Consider the following 24745-nt stretch of genomic DNA (forward strand, 5'->3'; position numbering starts at 1 on the left):
CTAAAGGCTGATTGATACATTATAATTTTCTGAAAACGATTATTGATGTAAAAAACATTATTTGAGAGAGTGTTTTTGTAATACTGTTGTTGTAAGTGCTATCAGTATCCACTCTCAAGATATCGATTTCAGCAAAGATTGAATTAAGTTAAATAATTGCTGGAACCAGAAGCATTATTCAACGTCATAACGACAGTTGCTGAATTAAGAACATGATCTATCTGCACATTTTATTGGACGAAAATCTCGATTGAGCATGTTCATACTAAAAATAGGAATTTGTATATTGCCGCCTTTTTGTTATATAAAATATGGATTATAGAATGTACACTGTTTATTATTATTATTCATTTTTTTTTTTTTTTGGTACTAACCAACAGCGATAGCAACCACCACTAACAGGTTCAAATACATAAAAATACAAAAATAAATATAAAATGTTTATGTAAATAGATATAAAAATACAATAAAATGTACTAATAGGCCTAACCCCTTGATTTAAAAACACTTAAACTGCCAAAAAATATCAATATCAGTATTAGACATAAAAAAACTTATTATAACTATCACATAAACGTTTAAGTAAACCTCTACATGTAACATCAACACAACTGAAGGTGGATTTAAAAATCTTCTATTTCGGGTACGCCTAAATAAAGAAACTAAGACCCTGTGGTACCCAAAAAATGACTGGTAACCACTCCGATGATTGTCTTCAATAACATATACGTTGCTTACGGTCAGTTAAACAATCATTAAACCAGTTAAATAAGGATTCAGAAGAACCAAACTTAAATATTTTTTTTAAAAAGTAATTCAAAATAAACAGAATCAAAAGCCTTTGAGAAGTCTGTGTAAATCACATCACACTGCTTCTTGCTATCGATAACTTTGTATGCTGTAGCAAGAAGCAGTGCAAAGTTGGTTTGACAGGACCTTCTCGGAACAAAGCCATGGGAATTTTTGGAGTCTAATAACAACTGAAAATTTTTGGTAAAAGGATAATTTAAAACAGAAGCCTATTCTTAAGAATGATGTTGTTTATCTGATCATAACCTGTAGCTTTGTGAATGTTAACATTCAAGAGTTCCCGTTTAAACAACATATTGTTCCACCAGAAATGTCGACTTGTCGACATCATAACCAGGAAGACTACGCATTACCAGATCTTCCCTGATTATGAGGTCTAAAAAAATGAATTAAACACTGCAGCCTGGTCATAACTTGATTGTACGGATGATGTGCCTTTATGAGACATAACAGAAGGATAATGGCTTGACTTGTGCTTACTTTTTATCAAGCTGCAAAACCTTTTTTGTTGGAACCAATCTGACTAGCAAGAAAATTTAGATGTTTCTTTATACTTATGTTTACACATCATTTAAATGACTTGAAGTTACTCCTCGTAAAACGGTGATCATTAATTTTATCTTACTAAAACATTTTTCCTTATCATACAATTCTCTTCTTCGTCGAATTCGGTCCTTTATGGAAACACAAAGTTGTTGTTATGGTTGATCGAAAACTCTTTAAGGTAAACACGTAGACAAATGGATTGATACAACTGTTTCCTATTCCTAGCATCTTCAGTGTTGTGAAGATAAGCCTTGGATGAAAATAATAGTGTGCACCAAAAACGTCGAAACGACGCATGAGTTGGTATACCATAAATGGTCCCCAAGTTATAAAGTACAGCAGAACAACAATAAGAAGCATAACGATTGTCTGAAAGAAAAAAAAAACACATTGATAATAAAAAGACGATGAAGCTAAAGACATCGTCGACGATAATGGAGTGGAGCTGTATACATATCTTGGCGGTAATATATTATATTATATTAATTGCAGGGTCATGAGTTCAACTTCTGTCAGTGATTTTTTTCTCACTTTAAAAAACAAATACACCCAATAAGCCCCTAAATGACACTTAGCATATGTATCATGTGTATATGTTTGTCTTGTATATAAGATTAATTCCATTTCATATAATAAACAGTTATTAATATCCCTATTGATAATCCGTGGTAGGCCTACTTAATAAACTTTAAAAAAAAACATTTAAAAACATAACATCGGCGATTAAGAGGATGACAATACAGTAATCGTTACCGTATTTAGGCCTATACATGATATATATACAGTTATATTTGTGCAATTCTTTTTCGTTTCCACTTTACGCTTGTGAAGCTTTTTTGACTCACAGCGTATCTCACAGGTATTTATCTCATATTTTGATTATTATTCCGATCCTTCTGGAAAAGTAGAGAAAAACGTTATTTTCAAATACGTTTAAATGACGCTTTTAATATGTTATAAAATACTATGAATAATAAATAAAATGAAATAAAATAAATCATTATAATTATCAATTATCTTTATTCATAATAATTTTCTGTATACCTGATTTCTTTCGTCCTGATGTTTTTCCGATTTAGTTTTCTTTGCTTTACTTTTGATCGGTTTTATAGTCAAATCGGTAATTTCAGTTTTTGTTGCCACATTGGTGCGAGTCTTGTTATTTAGCATGTTCATACTCTGTAACTGTTCGCTCTGTCTCGTACTCTTGTAGAGAATTACAACAGCGACTGAGTACGAGATCGCCATGATAAGTACGGGGATTGTAAATTTAACCAAGAAATCGAATATGGCGTTCAATTTTTTCCAAGGTTGCATAGTGCTAGGAATACACACTGCCTTTTGTTTTATTCCTTGGACATGAATCATATGTTCCTAAATAATTAGAGAAAATCTGAAAATTTAATTACATTGTACTATGCTCATTATTATAGACTTATTATTATTAATATCCACAAATATCAAAGTTACTAGATTTGCACTTTACATTTTTGGCGTGTCCGTATTGCCTTACAATTTTATGCATAATTAAAATGAAATCTTGATTGGGTGCCGTAGGCTCTCAACACATATTATGCTCATCGTTAAGGGTTGGCCTAGTTATAGTCGATGGGATCAGGAGAAGGATCTGTCCGCATTCTATATGACTGCTGTCCGACAGCAGTCCGAACTGATAGCCATAGTCTGCCATTGAAGACGCATTAACTGTAGCGAATGAACTACACTATAATTCATAAGTAGGCCTACTGTATTGACTATATAAATTAATAGGCCAACACATTGTATTATATTAAATGTAACAATTAGTAATCGTAAATAAAACAACGTGGTAAGAATTAGCAACATAATCATAGCTTAACTAATCCAAGAGGACTGTAACAAATGCATTTGGGCCTCTAGATAATTGTTTTGTTTTTGTTTTTGTTTTTTATTACCTGCCTGTATGCGTTTGGTATCGAGCACAACACAGCGATCAACCAACTCCCGACAATCATAAACCTAGCCCGTCTTCTTGTAATAACGGCACGCGCCTGAAAAGGGTGTTTTATAACGTACAACCTACATAAACAAATAAGAAAATATGTAAAGATATTGTAATTGTGTAATTATCCGTAATAATGATTAATGATATTAATATTAATACCCATCATTATAAACACCAACCAAAAGTTAACAGCACTAACATTAAAGTTAAATTAAAATAAATCAAATCATAGTACACATTCTCAACTTTCTTTATTCGAATCTCCTTTATTATTTTACAGCATAACATCGGATTTAAAGTCAACTGATACAGTATTAGGTATCTATAACTCAAAGAAATCATATAAATAATGCATGGCTATCCATTAATCGGTTATGATTATCGGTAATCTTTAATTAGTCGATCCGCAATAACATAATATTACACAGTTATGTTATTGGAGAATTACTTACGTTAATCATATTCTTATTATCATTCTCATTTAATGGGGACCATTGTCGGTGTATGCAAAGGTAAAAAAATAACTATATGCCTATCACGAATTTTCCAAGAACAATACAACAAATATTTATACCGAGTCAAACGGTATGCAGTCAGTATTCTACAGTAAATTACATTTGGAAGCACAAAGATTAAAGGCATATTGTAAATATAATGTTTACCCACCTCTCGATACTGATGAGTGTTAGAGTGAACGAAGAGATTGTGAATACAAGTTGATTTAAAAAGGCGAAGATTCGGCAAGTAAACGGTCCCAAGTTGTATTCAACATTGTATAAGTAAACCTCCGAGGGAACTATTATAATACACACTAAAAAGTCAGCCACTGCTAGGCTCACTAAAAGCATCGCTGGTGCGCCTTTTAGCTGTCGACACTGATGTATGAAAACCATAACGAGGATGTTTCCACTACATCCAGTAACAAACACTGTTGTATAAATGCACCAGGTGAGTATTTTGCCCCAAGTATTATCTGTCTTGACGAATTCATAATCCCAATTCAGTTCCGAATCATTTAATAGAAGTGGCACGTTCAAGCCTGTATTGTATTCTGACCAAATATAAAATACATAATGAAAGTAAATATTGTTGTTCTCTTTCAAGGAAAGAAATTTTCTGTGTGCTATCTATCAACGCATGAACATAAATGCAAAATCGAGATCTCAACTGTTGATAACACAGAGTAACTGTGAATCCAAGTGCTAGTAGCCTATTTTTTATTTATTTATTTTATTTATCAAATTTCTAGCGCCCTATTTATGAATAATCGTGCTCAAAGGCGCTTGAATCCTATTGAATCCTTTTTATTTATTTCAAGCGTGTCTGACGTCACAGTACTGAACAGCACTAATGTCGCATAGACGATATTGTCAGAAACACTTTACACCTTAAGAGCATTATTTTTTTCAGCTGCTGGATCTCGAAAGAGATACTTGTATATATTATAATACTTTTAGCAGGACAAAACCTAAAAACTCGAAGTTGAATGATGAAATCATATTTTCAACACAACAGAAGATGTGACAAAGAAAAAAATCATAAAAACTATTTGGTTGTAGCTTGCATATGAATCACCAACCATTTGCTTGTATCTTTTGTGTTGATTCTTGATATTCTGAAGTCTATTTTTAATATTCGAGTGTTACTATTCTAATCTGAAAAGAAAATAATTGATCGAATTTCATTTAATCATTGTTTACACTTTAAATTATAAACTAATGGGTTGCACATAATAGATTTATTTCTCAAGTTTAGTCCATATTATTTTTGTACTCATTGCAATAACACTATTTTCACTTTGCAAAAACAGAGGGCGCTGTGTGGTAAGTACAGTAAGGACAATTTGAACTATTAAGAATCATCAATATCAGTCCTCACAATCATCAATATTAGTCTAAATTACACGATAACGTTTTCAATCGTTAATCAATGCTATAATGCCTCGGTTTGAGTTATACTGACAGTAACATAATTTATACTTTTTATGCTTGTATTTTTGTTTGTGCTGGGATGATGAGCCCCTCCATGACAAGTCTTCTTGCATTTGTCAATCCCTGCCACATCCCCTTTAGTTGTTATATTTGGCAAAATAAATGGAATGATTATGATACGATTAGTGCATTGTTTAATCTACTTTTAATCAAGACTATTGTGGTTATTATTTCTTTTAACTTAACGTTCTTCATGATTAATTACTTCCCACATTATTCGAATACATTAACGATACCATCTTTACCAAAATATTCATACTCCAATTGTCACCCTCCAATCAAATGTTATTTACAAACTCAGTGTTAAGAAAGTTATTAATAGGCCTATATTGGTATTAATTGGGCTTGTATAATAGCGCATGCCACTGAAGTCTCCATGCGCTTTTCAGAAATTATAGAGGAAAGTGAAAAGGACAGCATAGGGCTTATCACCCCAAGTTATGTATATATCACCCAAAGTAGAACACCAATAACCAATAATATTTTCTTGGGTTAGAGTCTTTATTAAGTTAAAAAAATTGATATTTTTTTATTTATATAATTTTTAGTGATCGCAATTTTATTCTGCTAACATACCGTCTGGTTGTCTGATCTCTTAAACATACAGACTCGGTTTTAATTATTCTGTGTCTCTTAATTATGTTACGACTAATTTTTGTCCGTTGTTTAGAGGCCTGAGCTTGGTATTCTTGATATGTTTACACGTCTGCGTAGCTAATACAACAAATATAATTGTAATAAAATTACTTGCAGAAACGCATTCTTATACTTGTTTTAAATTAATCAGCAAAGCAGTAGAATAAAGATTATAAGTCCAAGTCACAGGTACACAAGGAGAAAAATATAATACATTAGCCGTAGCCTACATTTTAAAACATCGTATAATTCTGCATAGTGCCATTTTTGTGTTAAATTTTCATCTTGTAATGTAACTTGACTGGTCTAAATAATATACATTTTTCTGCGTGATTTATGTACAGTGCTTTAAAAATAATTGTTCTTCTAATTGTATATTAAATTCGAAAATCTGTAATTGCTGCTCTTTTATACTATATGTTCTAATTTCATCTTAATTGTAACACATGTGTTGTTTCTTAATATTTTCAGATCTGCGTGCGTCTTTATTTATGATTTTAAAAAAGTTATTTGGAGAGTCTACCTGACTGTCGGCTTGCGTCGACGTGCTGTAAGCATGCTGTGTACCAGATGTAATTTTAGTTGTTAATAAATAATAGAACAAATGTTTTTTTTTATAATCTTAATTAATAATTTTGGTTTATAAACGACGCTTGATGGTATTTATACCTCCTTGTTTGGGTGCATCTGCAGGGTGTTTGGCCTAATTATTATCCGCTAGCTTAAGAACCGGATCCTGAGTATTCTGTAGGCCTACACAAAGACAAGACCGGGCCCCGGAAGCTCCAATTGGTTTCCATTTTTATGGTTCATTAAATGCTATTGAAGAGTGAGCTTAGATATAAAATTAGACTTGGGCCAGAAGTGTTTAGGCCTAATAAACTTAACATCTCACATCAGAGATCTTCCAAAAATGTATAATATATCTCAAATACAATGCAGTAAAATAATTAACTAAATTGAATCAAAGATGTATAACCTCATTGGTTGAATAAAAGTGCAGCAGTATTTGGTTATAAAACATTACAACCGGTAATACATACAAGGTCCGTTAAATTTGAGCCAGATTCGGAGCATAGGCCTACTCTAGGCTATTCGGCCGCGCGCCCCTAGTCTCATATAGTCTCTTTTTGATGCATTAGACTAAACATATTCTGAGCACTATTTAATTGCTTTAACTTTGAAATGTTTCAGAGCAGTTTCATTCACATTTAATGCACATTTCATTTGGTGCATTTTCATTAAACCTTATAACGATACCCTGCAAAAGTTAGATGTGGTCTTTTTGATAGCATTATCATTCATATCTTTTACTCCTACATAATATTAAAACATGCAAAACTCAAATAAAAAGTAAAGTAATTTCCAACTGATGAGGCATTGCAAGAAAATATGCTCTACTTGCTTACAAGCAGTTAGATACTATGGATGTTTTTCCAATATCCCATAACTAAACTAACACTTTATACGAGTTAGCAATCAATATCTTTTACCTTTATAAACAATTTTTGTAACTTTCTCAGGTAGAGAATATCATTAGGCCTACGTGTTAAAAGCTAGTGGTATAATAACTTTCTTTTAAAACTACACTTTTGAATCAGTGGTACACCTCATGTGGTGCGTTCACGTTACAATTATAAAACCACAGACTAAATAACGACACATGTATAGGCCTACAGAAATAAGCAACCGATTCTAACTAAATGATCAGTTTCGGTGACTAATGAAATGCTGATACACTTAACTGGTGCCAGCACCAGTCATCATGAGATTTAATTGTCACCGAAACTGATAGGCCTGCTTATCAGATCATTTAGGTAGAATCGGGTGAAAATATGACAAAGCTAAAAAGATAATTCAATAAAATATACATTGATATTTAAAATCAATTAATCTTTACCTAAGCATTTAAAACCATTCAAAATTATTTAAAATGCAAGTAATACAGGAACGGGTAAAATGTGCAAATGGATTTAAATTTGGATTAAAAGTCGAGGAACTGTACAAAATAAAAAGATGGTTAAAATGATTTGAAAGTGCTTAGAATAAGATTCTCATGCAAGCTACATTAAGACTCAAATTGTACATTAAAATATAGGTTACGTGGTCGTAATGATCTTAAGATATGCTTTGCAATTTATCCAGAATTTGATTTATCAATTTCCACTTATGATTATCAATATACAAAAATCAGTTTTAATCCAATGCCATTACAAATTTGATTTCAAGATTTCCTGAGATAAACAAGTTGTCTCGTCAAAAAAGAATATTCGAAGTAGTCCTACCTCAATTTTCAAGAAGTTTTACACCTTCTTTTCTCTCCGACTCGTGATTCGCTCGTCTGCTATGTTTTCAGAAGTTTATATACATATTCCCTCTCTTATCGTATCCGTGTATTAACGTCATCGATTACTGGCGGGTTGTCATCCGTTCGAAATCGATGACGTAATCTTTCCACACCTGCAGAGTTCAGTATTTATATAGATGAGGAAATATGATTTCTCTAAACTAAGCCTAACTTGGTCATGTGCTTTGAACGTTGTTGACGTTCCTCTAGTGTAGACTCTGTTCAGAGATCAGATGATACATCATCGATTAAAGGGAAGAGATAGCCAAAAGGCGGTTTCTTTGCCCGTTAGCTGTTGCAATGTTCTGTCCAGAGTCGGATTTAGCGGGTGGGGGAGAGCCGGCCCTGCGACTCATTTTGGAAAGTTAAAAAAAAAAGAAAGAAAAAAGAAAGAAAGAAAGAAAGAGAAATCGCCCAAAACGCATCAGAGCAGGTTATTTCTGGGTGTTGTCTCTCGATCGGCTTTTTCGAGCCCCATCCTTTCGGACATGGATCCGCCCCTGCTGTCGTTGGTGGCGTGAACTAATGAATGAGGTATTCGTTACTTTTTTCGTAAGGTTGCCAAATTTCCCTTCTTCTTTGCATCAATTTTTTAAATAAATAATTCTGATAGATGAGTTTATTGTAAGAATAGAATGTACACATGCTGGATGGAGTCTTGTCCAGTCAGTAATCATAATACTTAAATCTCTCACATTCAACAGAAGGTACTGAATCAGCATTAGCCATGATGATTTAATTAATTATTATTATAGTTATTATAGTTATTATTGTAAAAAAATGTTACCGTTCAGAGTCTTGGTTTAGAACTGAGTCCGAGCATTCGCTTTTTTCGCAACAGCATCATTCAAGGAACTGATTAGCTTACTGAGCTCAGACTCATTAAAAAAACAAAACCTTGAAGTTACATTAATTAAGCATATACCAAAATTAAAGATAGCCTATGCATTACTATTATTACATTATTATTATGATTATGATATGATTACGATTATTATGAATATGACTATGGTTATGATTGTTATAATTATAATTATTATTATAATTATAATTATTATTATTATTTAAAATATTTTAATTTATCAATTATCTGTAATTATTTCTCATTTTATTTTTTTAAAGATAATAAACTAAAAGGCCCATATACCCACTACTCACCAACACGAATGGATCAACATGCATAGGTACACATAGTGTGGTCTATACACTAACATAACATAATCTTGTCAATTATTTTGACCATGTATGATTGTATAAAATAAAGGTGTGTTGTTCATTTATTTATTATAGTATCTTGCCTTTTCTACCCTTTTCCTTTGCAGGCTGATCACACGGCTCGCAATAGGATCATCTGTGAAGACATAGGTTTCGATTTCTCAGCACTGTTCTGTTTTCTCAATATTATTTTTACTTCTTGATCTTGTGTATAGTCCTATAACTTCTGCGACGATCGTTTCTGAATTCCCTGATCTTTGGTGCTTGTTTATTTTGTTTTGTCCCCTCCTGGGAGGTGCCGACAGTTGAGGGCGACCCCACAATTACATTTCAAATTGTTAATTGGAGGTGGTCTGAGGGCCTATAATTGAAGGCAGACCTTTATATGCTCGTTATCATTCTCCACCGTTAGCATATTTTCATCAATGTTACGTGATTTCATCATAACTGTAAACCTGCTTTTTGTCTCTGAATGTTTCAATTTATCGGTGTCAAATTGATCCCTCCTTCATATTTTCCTTTACGGTTGACTTTAGTTTAGGGGTCTTTACCAATTATTAAAATATCGTAAAACAATTTTACACTAACAAGAATCTACAAAATATTTAAAGAGGATTTGGCACATTACAGAAGCAACTCACGCGAGAATTCATTATTCAAATTACGTTAGTAAATGTAGCAGACTATAAAGTAATCAGTATAAAGAATATATATTCTATATTTTAACTGATTGTGTCAATATTATGAACATAAGTAGTGGCTCACAATTGTTCTATATTTAAAAGGTAATTTGTCATTTGCAAAATTCTTCCTAAAATTATTGTTAAATATAGCAATATTCAATATTGTGTGCCTAAGAATATAATCTTGTACAGTACATTTAAAAAAATTTAGTGGCAATTTCTATTTTAAATGATTTTTATATATATTCTGTGGCAATTTTTGTTGGCCTTATTAATTTTTACGATTTTTCTTACTCCTTTATTGTCGTCGTCATTGTTTTTCCTTTACTTCCTGACGTTTTTCATCCCTTTTTAATTTTTATTGTTTCACTGACTGTACTGTCATTTTTTATGTCTATACAGTATTTCTATTTTTGTATTTTAATTGCAAGGAGCGATCCCTTGCATCAGTGTTCTTCACCTGTTCGTTTCTTTCACTTCTGTATTTTTGTGAGAAGTTTATTAAATAAATAAATAATAATGTCAATTACTAATGGATATACTGGGACACAAACATGGACTGATTATCTCAACATTACAATACAGCCGAAGGAGGCCTTTTTGCGAGTATCTTTAGGTTCTATTGACACATACAGCAAAAAGTCTATTGCAACAAAAGCAAAACAATTACAGTATTTTTAAGACAGGAAGACATATTTTATTACAGCACATTTTAGGAGCAAAATGTAAATAATATCACACATTGCAGGTGATTGTTACATCTCTAATTTGATTTTGTTCTTATATACTTTCAGTGTAAGTACTAGCAATGAAACTTGTTACCACTTGTAATAACACTGGTTCCAGTTTTCATAAGTTGATATTTTCTTCTATTCTGTTAAAATTACATACAGGTATTTTTATATCATCTCTTAAAACTAACAGCATTTAGATTTCTAAACAACTTTTTTCGGACAATGATCTTTGATACACAGTAATACAGTAGGCCTATATATTATATTTGTTTCCACATAATTTTTGCAGCTGCTAAGTGTAAGCCTATCCAATTAAATATTGATTCTTTACCATAAGAGATACACAAACCCATTGTTTCATGACCAAAACTAATAGTAAAGAAATTAACTTCATTAACCTCAATATTATGGGTACAGAGAGTTGGTCAGCTTTGAGCTGACCAGCTATGTTATGGATCGGTAAAGGTAACTTTATTCCTGATGATCTATGTAAAGTTCGAAATATGGAATGCAAAAGGTGTCTTTCTTTAATTGGAGTTTGTTCTATGAATAAATAAAGGATTCTGAATAAATACCTACTTCACAATTAAAGAATACACTCTATTATGTAACTGCAACTTTGCATTTTGCCTTCAGATTACAGGGGCGGATCCAGAGATGTCCAAAAGGGGGGGGACCGAAATTTGGGCCGATCGAGACAACAATGTCCTAGGGGATCCCGCAAAATTTTTGTGTTCTAGACGCCCGAAAATAACATTTGAGGCGTTCTGGGCTATCATTTTTTTTCTTTTTCTTTCTTTTTTTCTTTCTTTTTTCTTTTTTTACCTCCCAAAAGGGGGCCGGGGCCGGGCCGGCCCCCCCCCCCCTAAATCCGCCCCTGGATTAAAGCCAGGCTCTGGAAGGAAAATTGTTCTTGATATGTTGTACAACTGATTTTTCTAAGATACAAAAAGGGTGTTTGATGAAAAACGCTAAAACACCTTTCTTCCCTCAAGAGCGTGGTTTTAAACATATTTTTAATAAACTACTATGAGCAACATACAGTTTTAACCATGTAGCATTATGTCATAAAAGTTTACCTTTGGTATTTATTTATTTGAAGCCTATAGCTTTAAATACCATTATGAGCTCAAAAGGCTGGTAAACAACTTCTGGATGCTAGAAATCTGAATCTAGACTAGACTTTAGGCCAATTTTTTTTTTTTCAGACAATAATATTCCTTTGAATTCCAGTTTCCAACAGCACCCAGTAAACTTGACAATAATTCTGCAACATGCCAATTATATCTTACTCCATGACACATCTTCATTGCAGGCTTCTTGTATCCCCTATGTGATGGGCCTATCATAATGAACTACCTCCACGACAGATAACATAAAATATTTCTGTATTTGGCAATACCCTGTACCTCCACTTTAGGCCTATCACTGTTTGACATTATCATTTCATCAGTTTCCATTTTGCATCCAGTGTAAAAGTGTAATTTGTCCGGTCTCCACTAACCAACCCATAATACAACTGCCAATTGTTGACCATTGGCGCTTCCATACAACATAAATACAGTACTTAGTTTCATCCTATATCTGTCCCATTGACTTTATATTCTCTGCTACAGTGAACTCTGACCCTGTAGCATTGATTACATCTTCCACTGTTACACCCTCTGCAAGCTCCATCAACTTCAGGCCATTTTCTTTATCAATATCAAAAACACACTGTGGATGAGAAACAATTAAATTTACGAAATATATTCAGCCAGTTATTAATTCTGAAATTTGGAAAAGGGGTTAATAAGGCCAAAAAAAAAAAAATTGTTTGTTTGCCCTCCTCCACCCGCCCCTAACTCACTGAAAAAAATAGGGGCGGAAAAACAAAAAAACTTAAAAGTTTTACAAATTAAAAAAAAAAAGTGATTGAAGTGATCTTATGTTTTTGACAGATGCCCTACAAATTAGTCTAAAATTGTTGTTGTCTGATGTAAGATATTGCCATTCAAGGCCTCTGTGCATTATTTTTATTCCATCTGATGGGCATTTAAAAAAATAAATAAATTAAAAAAAACTTTTTCCACCCGCCCCTATTTGTCATTTAAAAAAAAAGAAGGGCAAACAAACAATTTATTTTATTTGGCCTAATGGTGAGTGGCCGGCCATAAAATTAGGTTTAGACAGGGTGGAAAACTGGCTCCGCAACCCTACGCCCACCATAACTCTATCCCTGCATTATTTTATACAGTACTCGAACCTACTAATAGCTTCAAGGAAAAGCAAACATACGATGAGTTACAGGTCAGAGGCTGAACTTACGTTGAATTTGAGTATGTCACAGCAGCACCTCAGCCTAGGCTGTACGAATAGACCCATTAAATTCTCTACATTTATCAAGCCCGACAAAAGAATATGCTCACCCTAGCTTAGGTTTTTCATGTACCCAAACAACAAAGTCATACAGGTTTGAGATAGAAATGTAAATACAATCGCTTCAAGTAAGTTACTTTCAGTATCTTCATACTTCAGCTGCCCCATTATTATTTTATTATTACTGTACTGATTTTGTAATTTACATATTTTTATTGACTATATTTTTGATAATTAATTTTCTCATTGGCATCGTAGAGCCACAAGACAATGATTTAAGTTCACTTTTTGGCAATCCTGTTTTGGCCAATTTTTCCTCCCTATGTCATTATGTGTTCATCAGTTTCATTATTCTTTGGACCAAATAAATAAAATTTTTAAAAAAGCATTTTGTTTCTCACCATATCTGTAATAATCCTGTCAACACACTTCACTCCAGTTAATGGTAGGCTACACTCATCCAGGATTTTATGCTTGCCCTTCGCAGTGTGTTCCATTGTAACCACCACACGTGTGCCTGGACAAGAAACCAAGTCCATAGCTCCTCCCATTCCCTTCACCATCTTGCCTGGAATCATCCAGTTAGCAAGGTCACCATACTTCGACACTTGCATTGCACCGAGTATTGTTAAGTCAATGTGCCCACTAAAATGAATAAAACAAAAGATATTATCATATACTACTGTTTTATATAGTTAGTAAAGTGGTAGAGGTTGCACATCAATATTATTATTAAAAGCTATTAATAATTTAACATGTTGGCTGCCAGCGACGAGTACATTCGTCCCACAGGGTGTTGTTGAGGGCGCCAGGGACGACTATATTTGTCAAAATTGGGGTAACAATTCTAGTGTTTATTACTTCTTTGTTATACATTGTAGAACCACAGACTTCAGGGAAGATACACCTATACGATAACGTAAAATGACGTATGTATGTTTGTTGTGTTATGCTGCTGGCAGTAAACCCGAGCGGCACAAGTGGGGGCGCCCTTTGAACATATACCAACCCATGCAAAAAATAAAAAATTCTGTCACAGTGCTGCCGTCGAGTATACTCATCCTCTAATATTTTCCCGCCAATTTATTAGACGCATCATTTTGATGATATATAACTAGATAAAATTTCAAAAAAGTATGTTTGTACACGTAAACATGTTTTTGGTACACAATAAGGCACATTAAAAAAAAAAAGGCAGTCAACATGTTAATAATATATTAATAATATCAATATTATTAATAGCTTTTATAATGTCTTTTTAAAAACCATATTTAAAGATAATGACCATATGTCAGCTTATCACAGAAGGTAAGCTGATATTCAGGGGCCCTCCTCAATTAAAATACTGTAGTGTTATTTTCAGATTTGAACCCAGGATGCTGGAATTTGAAGGTAAGCATTTGAACAACCAAGCTACATCTCCACAAGGCTAATCTAAATCTCTGACCAGACTATCAAATATTATTTGTCAAACATGTGACATGCCTAAATATGGTCATAATGACATCACATCAGGACCATTTATAGGCACATCATGGTATACCGTAAAACCTCGAATTGAAGCCCCATCTCTCTAGTTTGCAGAAGCAGCCCCGAAAAGAAGCTCATGGGCTTCTTTTCAAGATAGCATGGCCTTTTTTCTGAGATAATACAGTACATACAATGTACATGAATTTCAAACAAACAAAATAAATTAAAACCATGCTTGGTTTGAAAGTATAATACATACTCCAAGTATTGAAATACACGCCATCGTGTTGAGATTCAATATTTCGACATTAATTATGTCATGATGACATAATCAATGTCGAAATATTGAATCCCAACACGATGGCGTGTATTTCAATACTTGGAGTATGTATTATACTTTCTTATCTGAGATTAATCAGTGGACCTTTCGGTTTTTGGAAAATGCTTGGTTTATACAGTAGTTTTGGTAATTTAATACCGGTTAATACACTCCATGATACAGATTGCTAATACATTGGTCCTATTTATTGTTTTATAGTAGTAATTCGCAAAACTTACAGCATTCATTTTAAAAGGAAGCCCTTTCTTTACTATACAAAAGCAGCCTCGAAATGAAGCCCATTCAAAGTTCACAAAAAACAAAAAAAAAAAGAAGCCCAGTGCTTCAATTTTAAAGGTTTTACAGTATAACAATTATAATAATGGATTTAAAAGTATCAAAGCACACACAATATTATTAATAACCTGGTCACTGGTTTTACAAGTAATATCAAAGATACTAGAAATACAAGATAGAGTTTTCGCCTTGTCAAAATGAGGCGGAAGTCGTGCCCAACGTAGGCGGCGCCCTTCTTTTTAACCATGCAAGTTTCCTATACTTCGTGCCCAACGTACAGGGCGCCCTTCCGTTGCTAAGTATATCCAGACGCAAAAGGCGCCCTTCCTTTTCCACTAAATGAGGAAAACTTTTTCACTAAGAATGCGTCCGGCCATGCGATTCTGCACTCTATTGTTGTTTTATTTTTTCACTGATTCATGATTATGCTTTAATTGTTTTGTGTATTATTTGCAGTATCTAGGTAGGCCCCATTTATAAATTAAGATAATAGCAACGATTTCTACCGCCACCAAGGAGGTTATGTATTCACCGATGTCTGCCTGGGTGTCTATTCCAGTTTGTTTTTTATATCTAGTATCTTTGTTAAGAATTGATTATAAAAAAAAACGCGACGACTTGGTAACGAAAGTTTGGCACAAGTTTATTTAAATCCAGCTGTAGGGGCGTCCCATTTTTCGTATTCCCACCATGCATTTCGGTGGAACACGGTGGAACACTTTTTTTGTGTGGAGAACTCTATCTTGTATTTCTAGTATCTTTGGTAATATGCAAATGCAAGGATGGTCTTACCCTCTGATCATGGCAAAAGAGTCATCACTTGAGAAGTAGCTTCCAGCTGGGATGGTGGTAACGGTTTCTTTACCAGCATTTATAAGGTCTGCGTCCTGCTCTCCAGGCTTTGGGAACGGCCCCTACCAAGAACAACAAACAGTAGTATTTAATATATATTTTTCTAATATTGTTAATTCAGTAGTTTGCTATATTTGTACTGGACTATAATTCCAATATTCACTGATGGCATAGCTATTCTTGTCTTTCAACTAGAGAGATTAACTACAGTGTTTGGCAAGCAATATTCAAGTATTGATTTTATTTCATTCAATCAATTTTACAATACATTAAAATTCCTTAGAAAATTATGATTAAAAAATTGCTTAATAATAAAAATATGTTTTAAGATTTATGTGCACTTTAAAGATGTATTGTCCTCTGAAAATGACAAAAAAAAAAACACTATGAAAAAAATTTAAAATGAACTTGCTCATTTTGCAGTAACATACAAATTATTAACTTGTGCTAAAAATTGTTGAATTGAAAAATTTGTTTCCTAAAATTTCCATACTGCATAATGATATTAAAAATAAACACTTCCAATTTCGGTAAGTGTTTCTATAATCTTTTGCTGTAAAATGATGTGTAAACATTTTTTTAAGACACTAATGTCTATGTTCAAGCAGATAATTTTTATTTTACTTCAAAATGAGCAAGTTAGTTTCAAAAATTATTTTTATGATTTTTTTTTTGTATTTTGCATGCGGTGTTTAGCAAGCAATGCTTTAGGACAGATCCTATATGTGGTTTAAGTAATTGATCTTTTGTGTATCAAGATCTATGTGCAATTTAGCAGACTGCTTGGCAAGCAATGTTTAAATGTTGATTTTGTGTGCATCAACATTTTTATGCCTATTAAAGAATTAAGTCTGCATGCGTACTGGATGAAATATAGTTCTTTATTCTTTTTAACTTCATTATTCCATATCAAATGAATTAAAAAAAAAACATACCAATCCCAGAATTCCATTTTCACTCTGTAGATGGACGTTGACTCCAGCTGGGATGTAGTTACTCGCAAGCATTGGCATTCCTATTCCCAGGTTGGCTGAATACCGATTAAGGAACTCCTTTTTTTGTTTTTTAAACATTATTGTTAAAAATTAATATGCTAATCTAACTAGCACATGACTGATTTATTTATAGCTCCATTTATATCTCTTTTTATTTAAGGCAATTTGTAGTTTGAACTGCGCATGCCCGTATCTAAGGTCGATCAACATGAACCTATGTTGTATGTTTGTTTATGTCGATTGACCTTGACATGGGTATGTGCAGTTCAAACTATGAATTTGGCTATTGGATTCATTTTCAGCCCTTTCAAGGATACCATACATCCCATCTTCAAACTCTAGAGCAGCTCGCCGTACAATACGCTCCCTCATCGCAACTGCTGGACTGCTGCCATCAGACGTCTTCTCACCTTCTTTTTGTAGGGTTAGCCTCTAAAATCCAGAATATAATGTATTTTATACTCACATTGCATTCAGTAAGATTAGTCTCTAAATTTCAGAGTACAATATATTGTACTAAAATCAGTATAATGAATCTGTAAAAACCATTATATACGCAGGTTTGATATACTGTATCTTCGGTGTGTTAAACAAAAAAAACATCAAGTTTAGCTTCCAAAAAGGAGAAATTAACATGTTTTCCTAGCCGCATGCGATAGTTCCTGATTTGCACGTAATCCCCTCGCGTTGCAATCACCTAGCTTCACCATAACAACAACAAATATGGCGACGCCCTCGCTCGGGCTCACCTATAATAGTTCTCCAAAGAAAGCAAATTTTCAGTGCTTGTTCAAATTCTTTATCGTAATATGTTAACAACTAATATAGTTATTATTATAAAAAATTAATTAAGCGAATGGTGGTCTATTATGAATTATGAGGAAATACGTTTTTGAACCACAGACGGCAGCTTAATATTCATCCGCGTTACTGGATCTCTAAAATTTCGTCTGCTATTAAAGTTAGCACTTTTCATTGGTTAGTTTGGTAGTTGTGGCTTGCCAGTCGTCTTCAGTTGAACTAAAACTAGGACTGATTTAGTCGTAGTTAAAACTTTGACTATGTTGTTTGTGAATACAAATTGAAGTTGAAGTGGCAACTAGCACTAAATTAAGTTCTAGTTCGAAGTTCGACTAAAGTTTTTTTTTAAGAATACGGGCGTAAGATTGCTTCAAGTAATATGTATGGAACACCAAGTCTGCCTAAAATCCATAATACAATTCAGTAACAGTCAACCTCCTATGATTGGCGGTAAACTATCGTAAAAATGTATGGAACACCAATTCTGTCAAAACTCCAAAACACAATTTAATCAGCAAGTATCCACTCATATGATTGGTGGTAAATTATGGCAAAAATGTATGGAATACCAAGTCTGCCAAAATTCTATAATACAACTTATTTAACAACTGTCAACTTCCTACAATGGGTGGTATATTGCAAAACATTTCATACCTCAATTCTCTTTTCATATTTCTCTCCTTTGATTACTCTATGAACAAAGATACTTGGGATGTGGATATCTTCCTGTGCAAACGTACCAACATCAACTATTTCTTCAACCTTAAAAATAAAGGAGTAAATTACTCATTACTGATCTGGAGGTAAAGGTAGGAGAATAACCCATAACTTGCAGTATCATTGTGCTGAATCGCAAATGGCAGTGGACCGTGACTACCTAGTCGCCGTAAAGAGGCGCTTATAGTAGCTACGTGTCCACATTCCACAACGATGGGCTGCTCACCTAAACAAATGTGTATCATCTTGCCGCTAAGCTAACCTCTTAAAATTTATTTAGGTAACAATTGGATAACTATCGCACCAGAAAAAGCCACAGTAAGTAAGAACAGGGTTACTTAGAATGACAAGGAGATTAATAAATGAAGTGGGAGAATAACCCACTGTTTAACCATTTACCTTGTTACCGGTTTAACCTGGTATCTTGTACATTGTTTAACCTGTTTACCTTGTTACCTGTTTAACCCGGTATCCTGTACACTATTCAACCTGTTTACTAACTCACAACATCATTGTGCTGACTACCTAGCTGCTGTAAAGAGGTGCTTATAGTGGATTGTCTTCACATCATTCCAGAACAACAGGGGCTGAAATGAACCATAGCATCAGGGTAGCCCTACTCCTCCGAAAGATGCAATGGGTTCATTAAAGTGCACACTGCCAGGTTATGTCCCTGCCTTACCACTCGACTTGCATTTATTCATGCAAATATGGTTTCCAAATACGAAGAGACATAAGGTATTAGATAAATTTGTAATAGTTATATAAAAATTTTGATATTTTCCTCTCAATAAAAATTATGAGCACACAACATGTGGTTCCAAGAGCAGTTTGCATGTGAAGCTGATATTTCAACAGAATTATTTATTTATTCAAACACCCAACAGTGTAAAGCAACACCAACAAACTATATATGGTACAAAAATATAGTATAAAAATTAAGCTTGAACATTTTAAAATTCAATTAACATTAACGTGGTAGCTATTTTAATCGTACACATCATATTCTTACTGTACAAACATACGTCCTCTACCATTTAGTAGTAGTGTGTGTATTTCACATACCTCTGCAATGGTAATCTTTGCAGCTTTTGCCATTGGAACATTAAAGTTTCGAGCGGATTTTCTAAATATAAGATTTCCTGCACGATCTGCTTTCCATGCTTTAATTAATGCAAAGTCTCCAGTGATTGCTTTCTCCATTATGTAATTGACGCCGTTGAACATACGATCCTGTTAAAATAATTAACCATAGCTTACACATCATTATTACTTCAAAATACTTTTAGGTACAAAACAAGTCAATACAATTTAATTGGACAAGTGGCATAGTTAACCATAGCTGGACAATTGTAAGAAAAACATTGTTATGACATTTTAAGTAGTAAAAAAAAATTAAAATGCAAGTTTGATGATTTTTTTTTTTACTACTTTACTTACTTTTTATAGTATATTTTTTTTGTGCAGGCTTGACTATGTACTACTGTACAGTATTTTAGCACACAGTACCAGTAAAATGTATAGTATGGAAAGAAGTAATATGTAAAGACAAGCCAAACCAGTCACTCGTCGCAAAAATTGATTTTGTTTTAATAATACAGTGTTAGAGAGTAAAATAATAGCTACAAAATTGTAAAAAAAATCATTCAAATCGGACATTTCATTATGAAGTTACAAGCGTTTAACCACACATGATTTAAGGCATTTCCCATGCAGAGACTATCTTTAAATTGTGTTGTTTTAACATTGAATATGGGGAAAATAACAGCATAGGATGGTGTGTAGATATATAAAGGTTAGTTTAGTTCAATAAAATAGATTTTTAAAAATTTGACATTTTAGCATGTTTTGGCCATTTTCTCTGAAACATGATTTGCGACGAGTGACTGGTTTGGCTTGTCTTTGCCACATATGGTATGCCATCGGTGCTAAAATTGATTTATTTTTAATAGTTTTCACTGATTAAGACAAAATTTATGGACTGGAACCCAGTCTAGCACCAGAATAGTAATAGGAAGAGTTTGGAGACTTCATTACTATACTATGTAGAGGGTGACGAGGCGTTTAAAAAAGGTTATTTTGACAATAGCATTAGCAAATGCTGATTATGCACATACCTCCCTTGGCTCACTCGTGACCTCAACCGATTTATCTGCATTATATTTTATCGGAGCTCCCCCAATGTGAATTAAGGTTCCAAATCCTGTTGGAGTAAAGAATGCTGGAACACCTGCACCGCCTGCTCTTATCCTCTCAGCTAAAGTACCCTGAAAAGAAAATGTGTCACTCTTCTGTTGTAATATCAAAAGGCAAAGGCAAAAACAAAACAAATATACAGTATAATCAACTAAATACTGGCAAAAGTTTGGAATAATTACAATTGAGTAGAATATACTAACGATAGATTAGATTAAATATACAATATGAATTAAAGTTATTGCCGTCAGAATTCAGAAAAACTACCGTATAATTGGATATAAGGCAACCTGTGTATAAGACAAGCCCTGAGTTTGAGAAGGTTTTTGGATGATTTCTTTATATCGGGCGTATTAAGACCTCACACATTTCACCGTCGCAATTCATACTTTTTGCTGCTCTATCTGGTCTTCGCACTGCATCTAGCTGGCTACAAACAGAGCCAAATGGAGGGCTGTTTAAAATAATACTGTTTTATGGGCTTTTAAATGTTAATCAAAATCTTATTTCCCAGTATTTAAAATTGTGTTCATTCATTTTAGTAGGTTCATTGCAGCAGTAAATTTACATGTTACGGACGATCCACAATAAGACGAATATGATTTAAAAAATCTAATATTTGTATGTCGCGAGTATAAGACGACCCCCTGTTCTTCAATCATAATTTGATATTTTAAGCCTTGTCTGATATGCGAGTATATATGGTACATTAAAAACCTAGGACTAACAAGGAATTCAGAAATCAATAGAACAGACTACTAAAGAGGAACCATCACCATTGCATCGTTTTCTTGTAATTTAACACCACTGACAAGCAGTAGTTTGCAAGATCATGACTCACAGATGCTCAAATGATGAATGCATCTAGACTAGCCTATTCTACGAACAACAGAAACAAACAAAACAAAACAGAAATAAAAAGGTCTGAAAAAGATGTGATGGATGAGAGAAATGAGTAACATATTTTATGAAAGAAAATGTTCTACAATATTATCATATTTACCTGAGGGGTGAGCTCAACCTCCAGTTCACCTGATAAATATTGCCTCTCAAATTCAGCATTCTCTCCAACATACGATGACACCATTCTCTTTATCTGTTTAGTTTTCAGCAGCAACCCGAGACCAAAATCATCCACACTGGACAAAAAAATAAACACACATTTTCAGTCCAAAGAAACAAAAAAAAATTGTATTAATATTATTTATGTTTATGGCGACAAAAACAGTTAATCACATTGGGCTACTATCTGCCGAAACATAAAAATAAAACATAAAAAGACAACTCAAAATATACCTCACTCACTACGTATCATAGTGTAGGGATGTCACTCCGCTAAGGTGCTAGTGATTCACATATCACCCCCTAATCATATGTAAAACTTACCCAGCATTATTGCTAACTGCTGTCAAACCTTTGACCCCGGTGGTTAGCAGGCCACCAATCAAATTCTCTGGAATGCCACATAATCCAAAACCTACAATGAAAATGATGAAATTAAAATCTGGTATCTTATACTGTTTGCCATTTATATTGCACTTCCTGTTTCACCCCCAACCAACCCTCAACATTGAATGCTTGAATCATATTTTATCAAAATAATCATATTTGTTCTCTATCTAAATAATTTATAATGAAACTCAGTTTCTTGTCTTTACGTTTGTCATTGTATTAGTTGCCTGTGTACTCGCCGTTTCTTTCTATGTGTTCGTTGATATGGGTATTTCTGCCCATAAAGCTTTTGCTTTGTTTGGTATGTCCACTTCATTGGTCATTGTATTGATATACTGAAGAAAATAAATGTTACTATGAATGAATGAGTGAATAAATGTCGTATTTAGGATCAGGATGCAGCTTGATATTAACAAAATTGTGAACCAGTGGTAATTTTATGTATAAATTATACTCTTGATTTGTTTTTGATATCCCAACTAGAATTTATTTATGACATGATGTAATAATTAATGTGTGTATTTTCTGTAATATTATTATTATTAATAGTTGGTGTATTCATTTTAAACCATTAATTCATGTTTAATAACAATGCGTTTTACCCACCCCCCACCCTCCGACAAAAAAAAAAAAAATGCTAAAATGATGTTATCTGTTATCCTAACACAATCAAGAATCATTTTCAATGACCTCTAACATTTACAAATAGAGTACTAGCCACTAAAATACAAAAATGAATAAATTAGTAAAAAAGAAGGATAATAAAAGCTGTTCAAATAATTGATTATTTTCAACTCACAATTTTGTTTAAATTAAATTGTTGAATTTTCTTTAAAAAATAGCTGTTCTACGCCAATATTTTGTCATGATGTGCTTATTATAATGGCCATGGTGTGATGTCATCATAACCATATTTAGGCTTCAGGTCAGAGGTTAAAGGTGCTGAAAATTTGTCAAATTTTAGGTTAGTATAATACGAAGAACTTGTCTAGAAATCATCCTATACCTGTGCATTACAATGACCTGTCGCCAAATCTGGATGAAGCGATGCACCTGCGATGTCATTACAGATCTAATTAGGTGCGCCTACGTAACAAGTGCGGACAAGATTTTTATTTTTTTAAATGCGATATTATGTAATCGAGTATGCTAAGTCTTCTTCTTTAAACACTCATTCTGTTTTACCCACCTTAATTGACGTTATCCCATAAAAATCACCCGACTAATATAATGGGGGAACAGCTGGCACAACGGGTATTGCTTTACATACCTCCGACTAATATAGTAGAATCATCAGGTATGTCACTCACTGCCTCCTCTGGTTTTCCATAAAACTTGGCGTGTAACTTTGCAGATGTTGAAAATGAGGCATGGCAATACTGTCAGCGTCAAGATAAACAAAAAGAATATTTTACTTTGTTTATTTATAAAAATTCACAAATGACAGTGACAAAAAGACTTAATTATGTGATGTATATTACAATTAAAAATTGATTTCAGTATCGATTATATAAAAACAATATCAAACAAAATAAAAACAGAACACACAGTATTGGCTGCATCAATAAAAGTCTAAACGTAAAGGCCTGACCCTAGGTTAGGCCGGGGAGGCTGAACTTGATCACTTACTGCAAAATATCGCGACACCCGTATAAAACGTTCAATGACGACGTAGCCTAGTGTTAGTAGGCAAACAGCTTGCTTGCTGCCTAGCCTAGGACTACTAGCCTACCAGGCCTAGGCCTAGCTGCAGCTCAATAATACGCGATTTAATTACTGTACTACCTTGGATATCGCACAAAAAATATATGCATTTAACACTATTATATAAACAACTATAAAAATACTTTTCTGTTTTGCAGCAAGTTTAGCCTGCACCAAATCCGTGCTACTCGTCCAGCCATGTTGTGCGTTACACCATCCTATTTATACTCTTTGGTTACACCTGCTACGATATGCATCAATGATTTTGGTTGCGTTTGTTGTGCGCAGTTTTGACCCGTTTGAGTTTTGCAAACTATTCGTAAACCGGTAGTGACACAATACTGTATTTAAGAAGTCCGACGTGATTTATTCTTAATTTGGAGATAAATTAAAAGAATCGGGATAAAAGTCAGTTAGAAAAGCCGAAAAGGAATACGGCCGGGTGTCGTCCAACTCGTACCCATGTCAATTCGTACCCACTTTGGCCTGTCTCTTATACACATCTAGATGTGGATAAGAGACAGGCTATGTACATGCATAACATTAAATAAGAGGGTGGAAACCTGAGACTTTAATCTTGTTATTATTTTATTGTTATTTGCTATTTCTCAGTTGGCCTATATTATTTCTCTGTAAAA

General features: G+C 33.5%; 2 protein-coding genes across 2 annotated transcripts; both read right to left on the reverse strand.

The window, feature by feature from the left end:
- Nucleotides 1-484: 484 nt before the first annotated feature.
- Nucleotides 485-8294, reverse strand: LOC117125089 (pyroglutamylated RF-amide peptide receptor-like). Its single transcript, XM_033271474.1, has 6 exons — nt 8253-8294; nt 4920-4995; nt 4007-4391; nt 3291-3414; nt 2401-2730; nt 485-1725 (listed from the first exon to the last, which is right to left on the reverse strand). The coding sequence occupies exons 3-6, from the start codon at nt 4231-4233 to the stop codon at nt 1453-1455; spliced, it is 954 nt and encodes a 317-aa protein (XP_033127365.1). The 5' UTR covers nt 4234-4391; nt 4920-4995; nt 8253-8294; the 3' UTR covers nt 485-1452.
- Nucleotides 8295-11831: 3537 nt separating this feature from the next.
- On the reverse strand, nt 11832-24320 carry LOC117125090 (succinyl-CoA:3-ketoacid coenzyme A transferase 1, mitochondrial-like). The gene is made up of 12 exons (XM_033271475.1): nt 24251-24320; nt 23674-23782; nt 22338-22428; nt 21955-22090; nt 20873-21022; nt 19821-19988; nt 18693-18800; nt 17555-17669; nt 17178-17272; nt 16183-16304; nt 13706-13949; nt 11832-12662 (listed from the first exon to the last, which is right to left on the reverse strand). Exons 1-12 carry the CDS (start codon nt 24305-24307, stop codon nt 12525-12527), a joined length of 1533 nt encoding a protein of 510 aa, XP_033127366.1. The 5' UTR covers nt 24308-24320; the 3' UTR covers nt 11832-12524.
- Nucleotides 24321-24745: the final 425 nt, after the last annotated feature.

The sequence above is a fragment of the Anneissia japonica genome, unplaced genomic scaffold (genome assembly GCF_011630105.1).
Source record: "Anneissia japonica isolate Jap-2015-1 unplaced genomic scaffold, ASM1163010v1 scaffold9_len2422644_cov172, whole genome shotgun sequence".
NCBI classification, from domain to species: Eukaryota; Metazoa; Echinodermata; class Crinoidea; order Comatulida; family Comatulidae; genus Anneissia; species Anneissia japonica.

What these genes read in the sequence shown, in the direction of transcription:
- LOC117125089 (XM_033271474.1), bottom strand. Translation starts at nt 4,233, where the DNA reads ATGGTTTTCATACATCAGTGTCGACAGCTAAAAGGCGCACCAGCGATG. An exon ending in ACACTCATCAGTATCGAGAG is followed by an intron (nt 3,415 to 4,006) that starts GTGGGTAAACAT and finishes TTGTTTATGTAG; the next exon opens with GTTGTACGTTATAAAACACC. An exon ending in TACCAAACGCATACAGGCAG is followed by an intron (nt 2,731 to 3,290) that starts GTAATAAAAAAC and finishes CTAATTATTTAG; the next exon opens with GAACATATGATTCATGTCCA.
- LOC117125090 (XM_033271475.1), bottom strand. Translation starts at nt 24,307, where the DNA reads ATGGCTGGACGAGTAGCACGGATTTGGTGCAGGCTAAACTTGCTGCAA. An exon ending in ACTTGCTGCAAAACAGAAAA is followed by an intron (nt 23,783 to 24,250) that starts GTATTTTTATAG and finishes TGACGCTGACAG; the next exon opens with TATTGCCATGCCTCATTTTC. An exon ending in TTCTACTATATTAGTCGGAG is followed by an intron (nt 22,429 to 23,673) that starts GTATGTAAAGCA and finishes TTTTCATTGTAG; the next exon opens with GTTTTGGATTATGTGGCATT.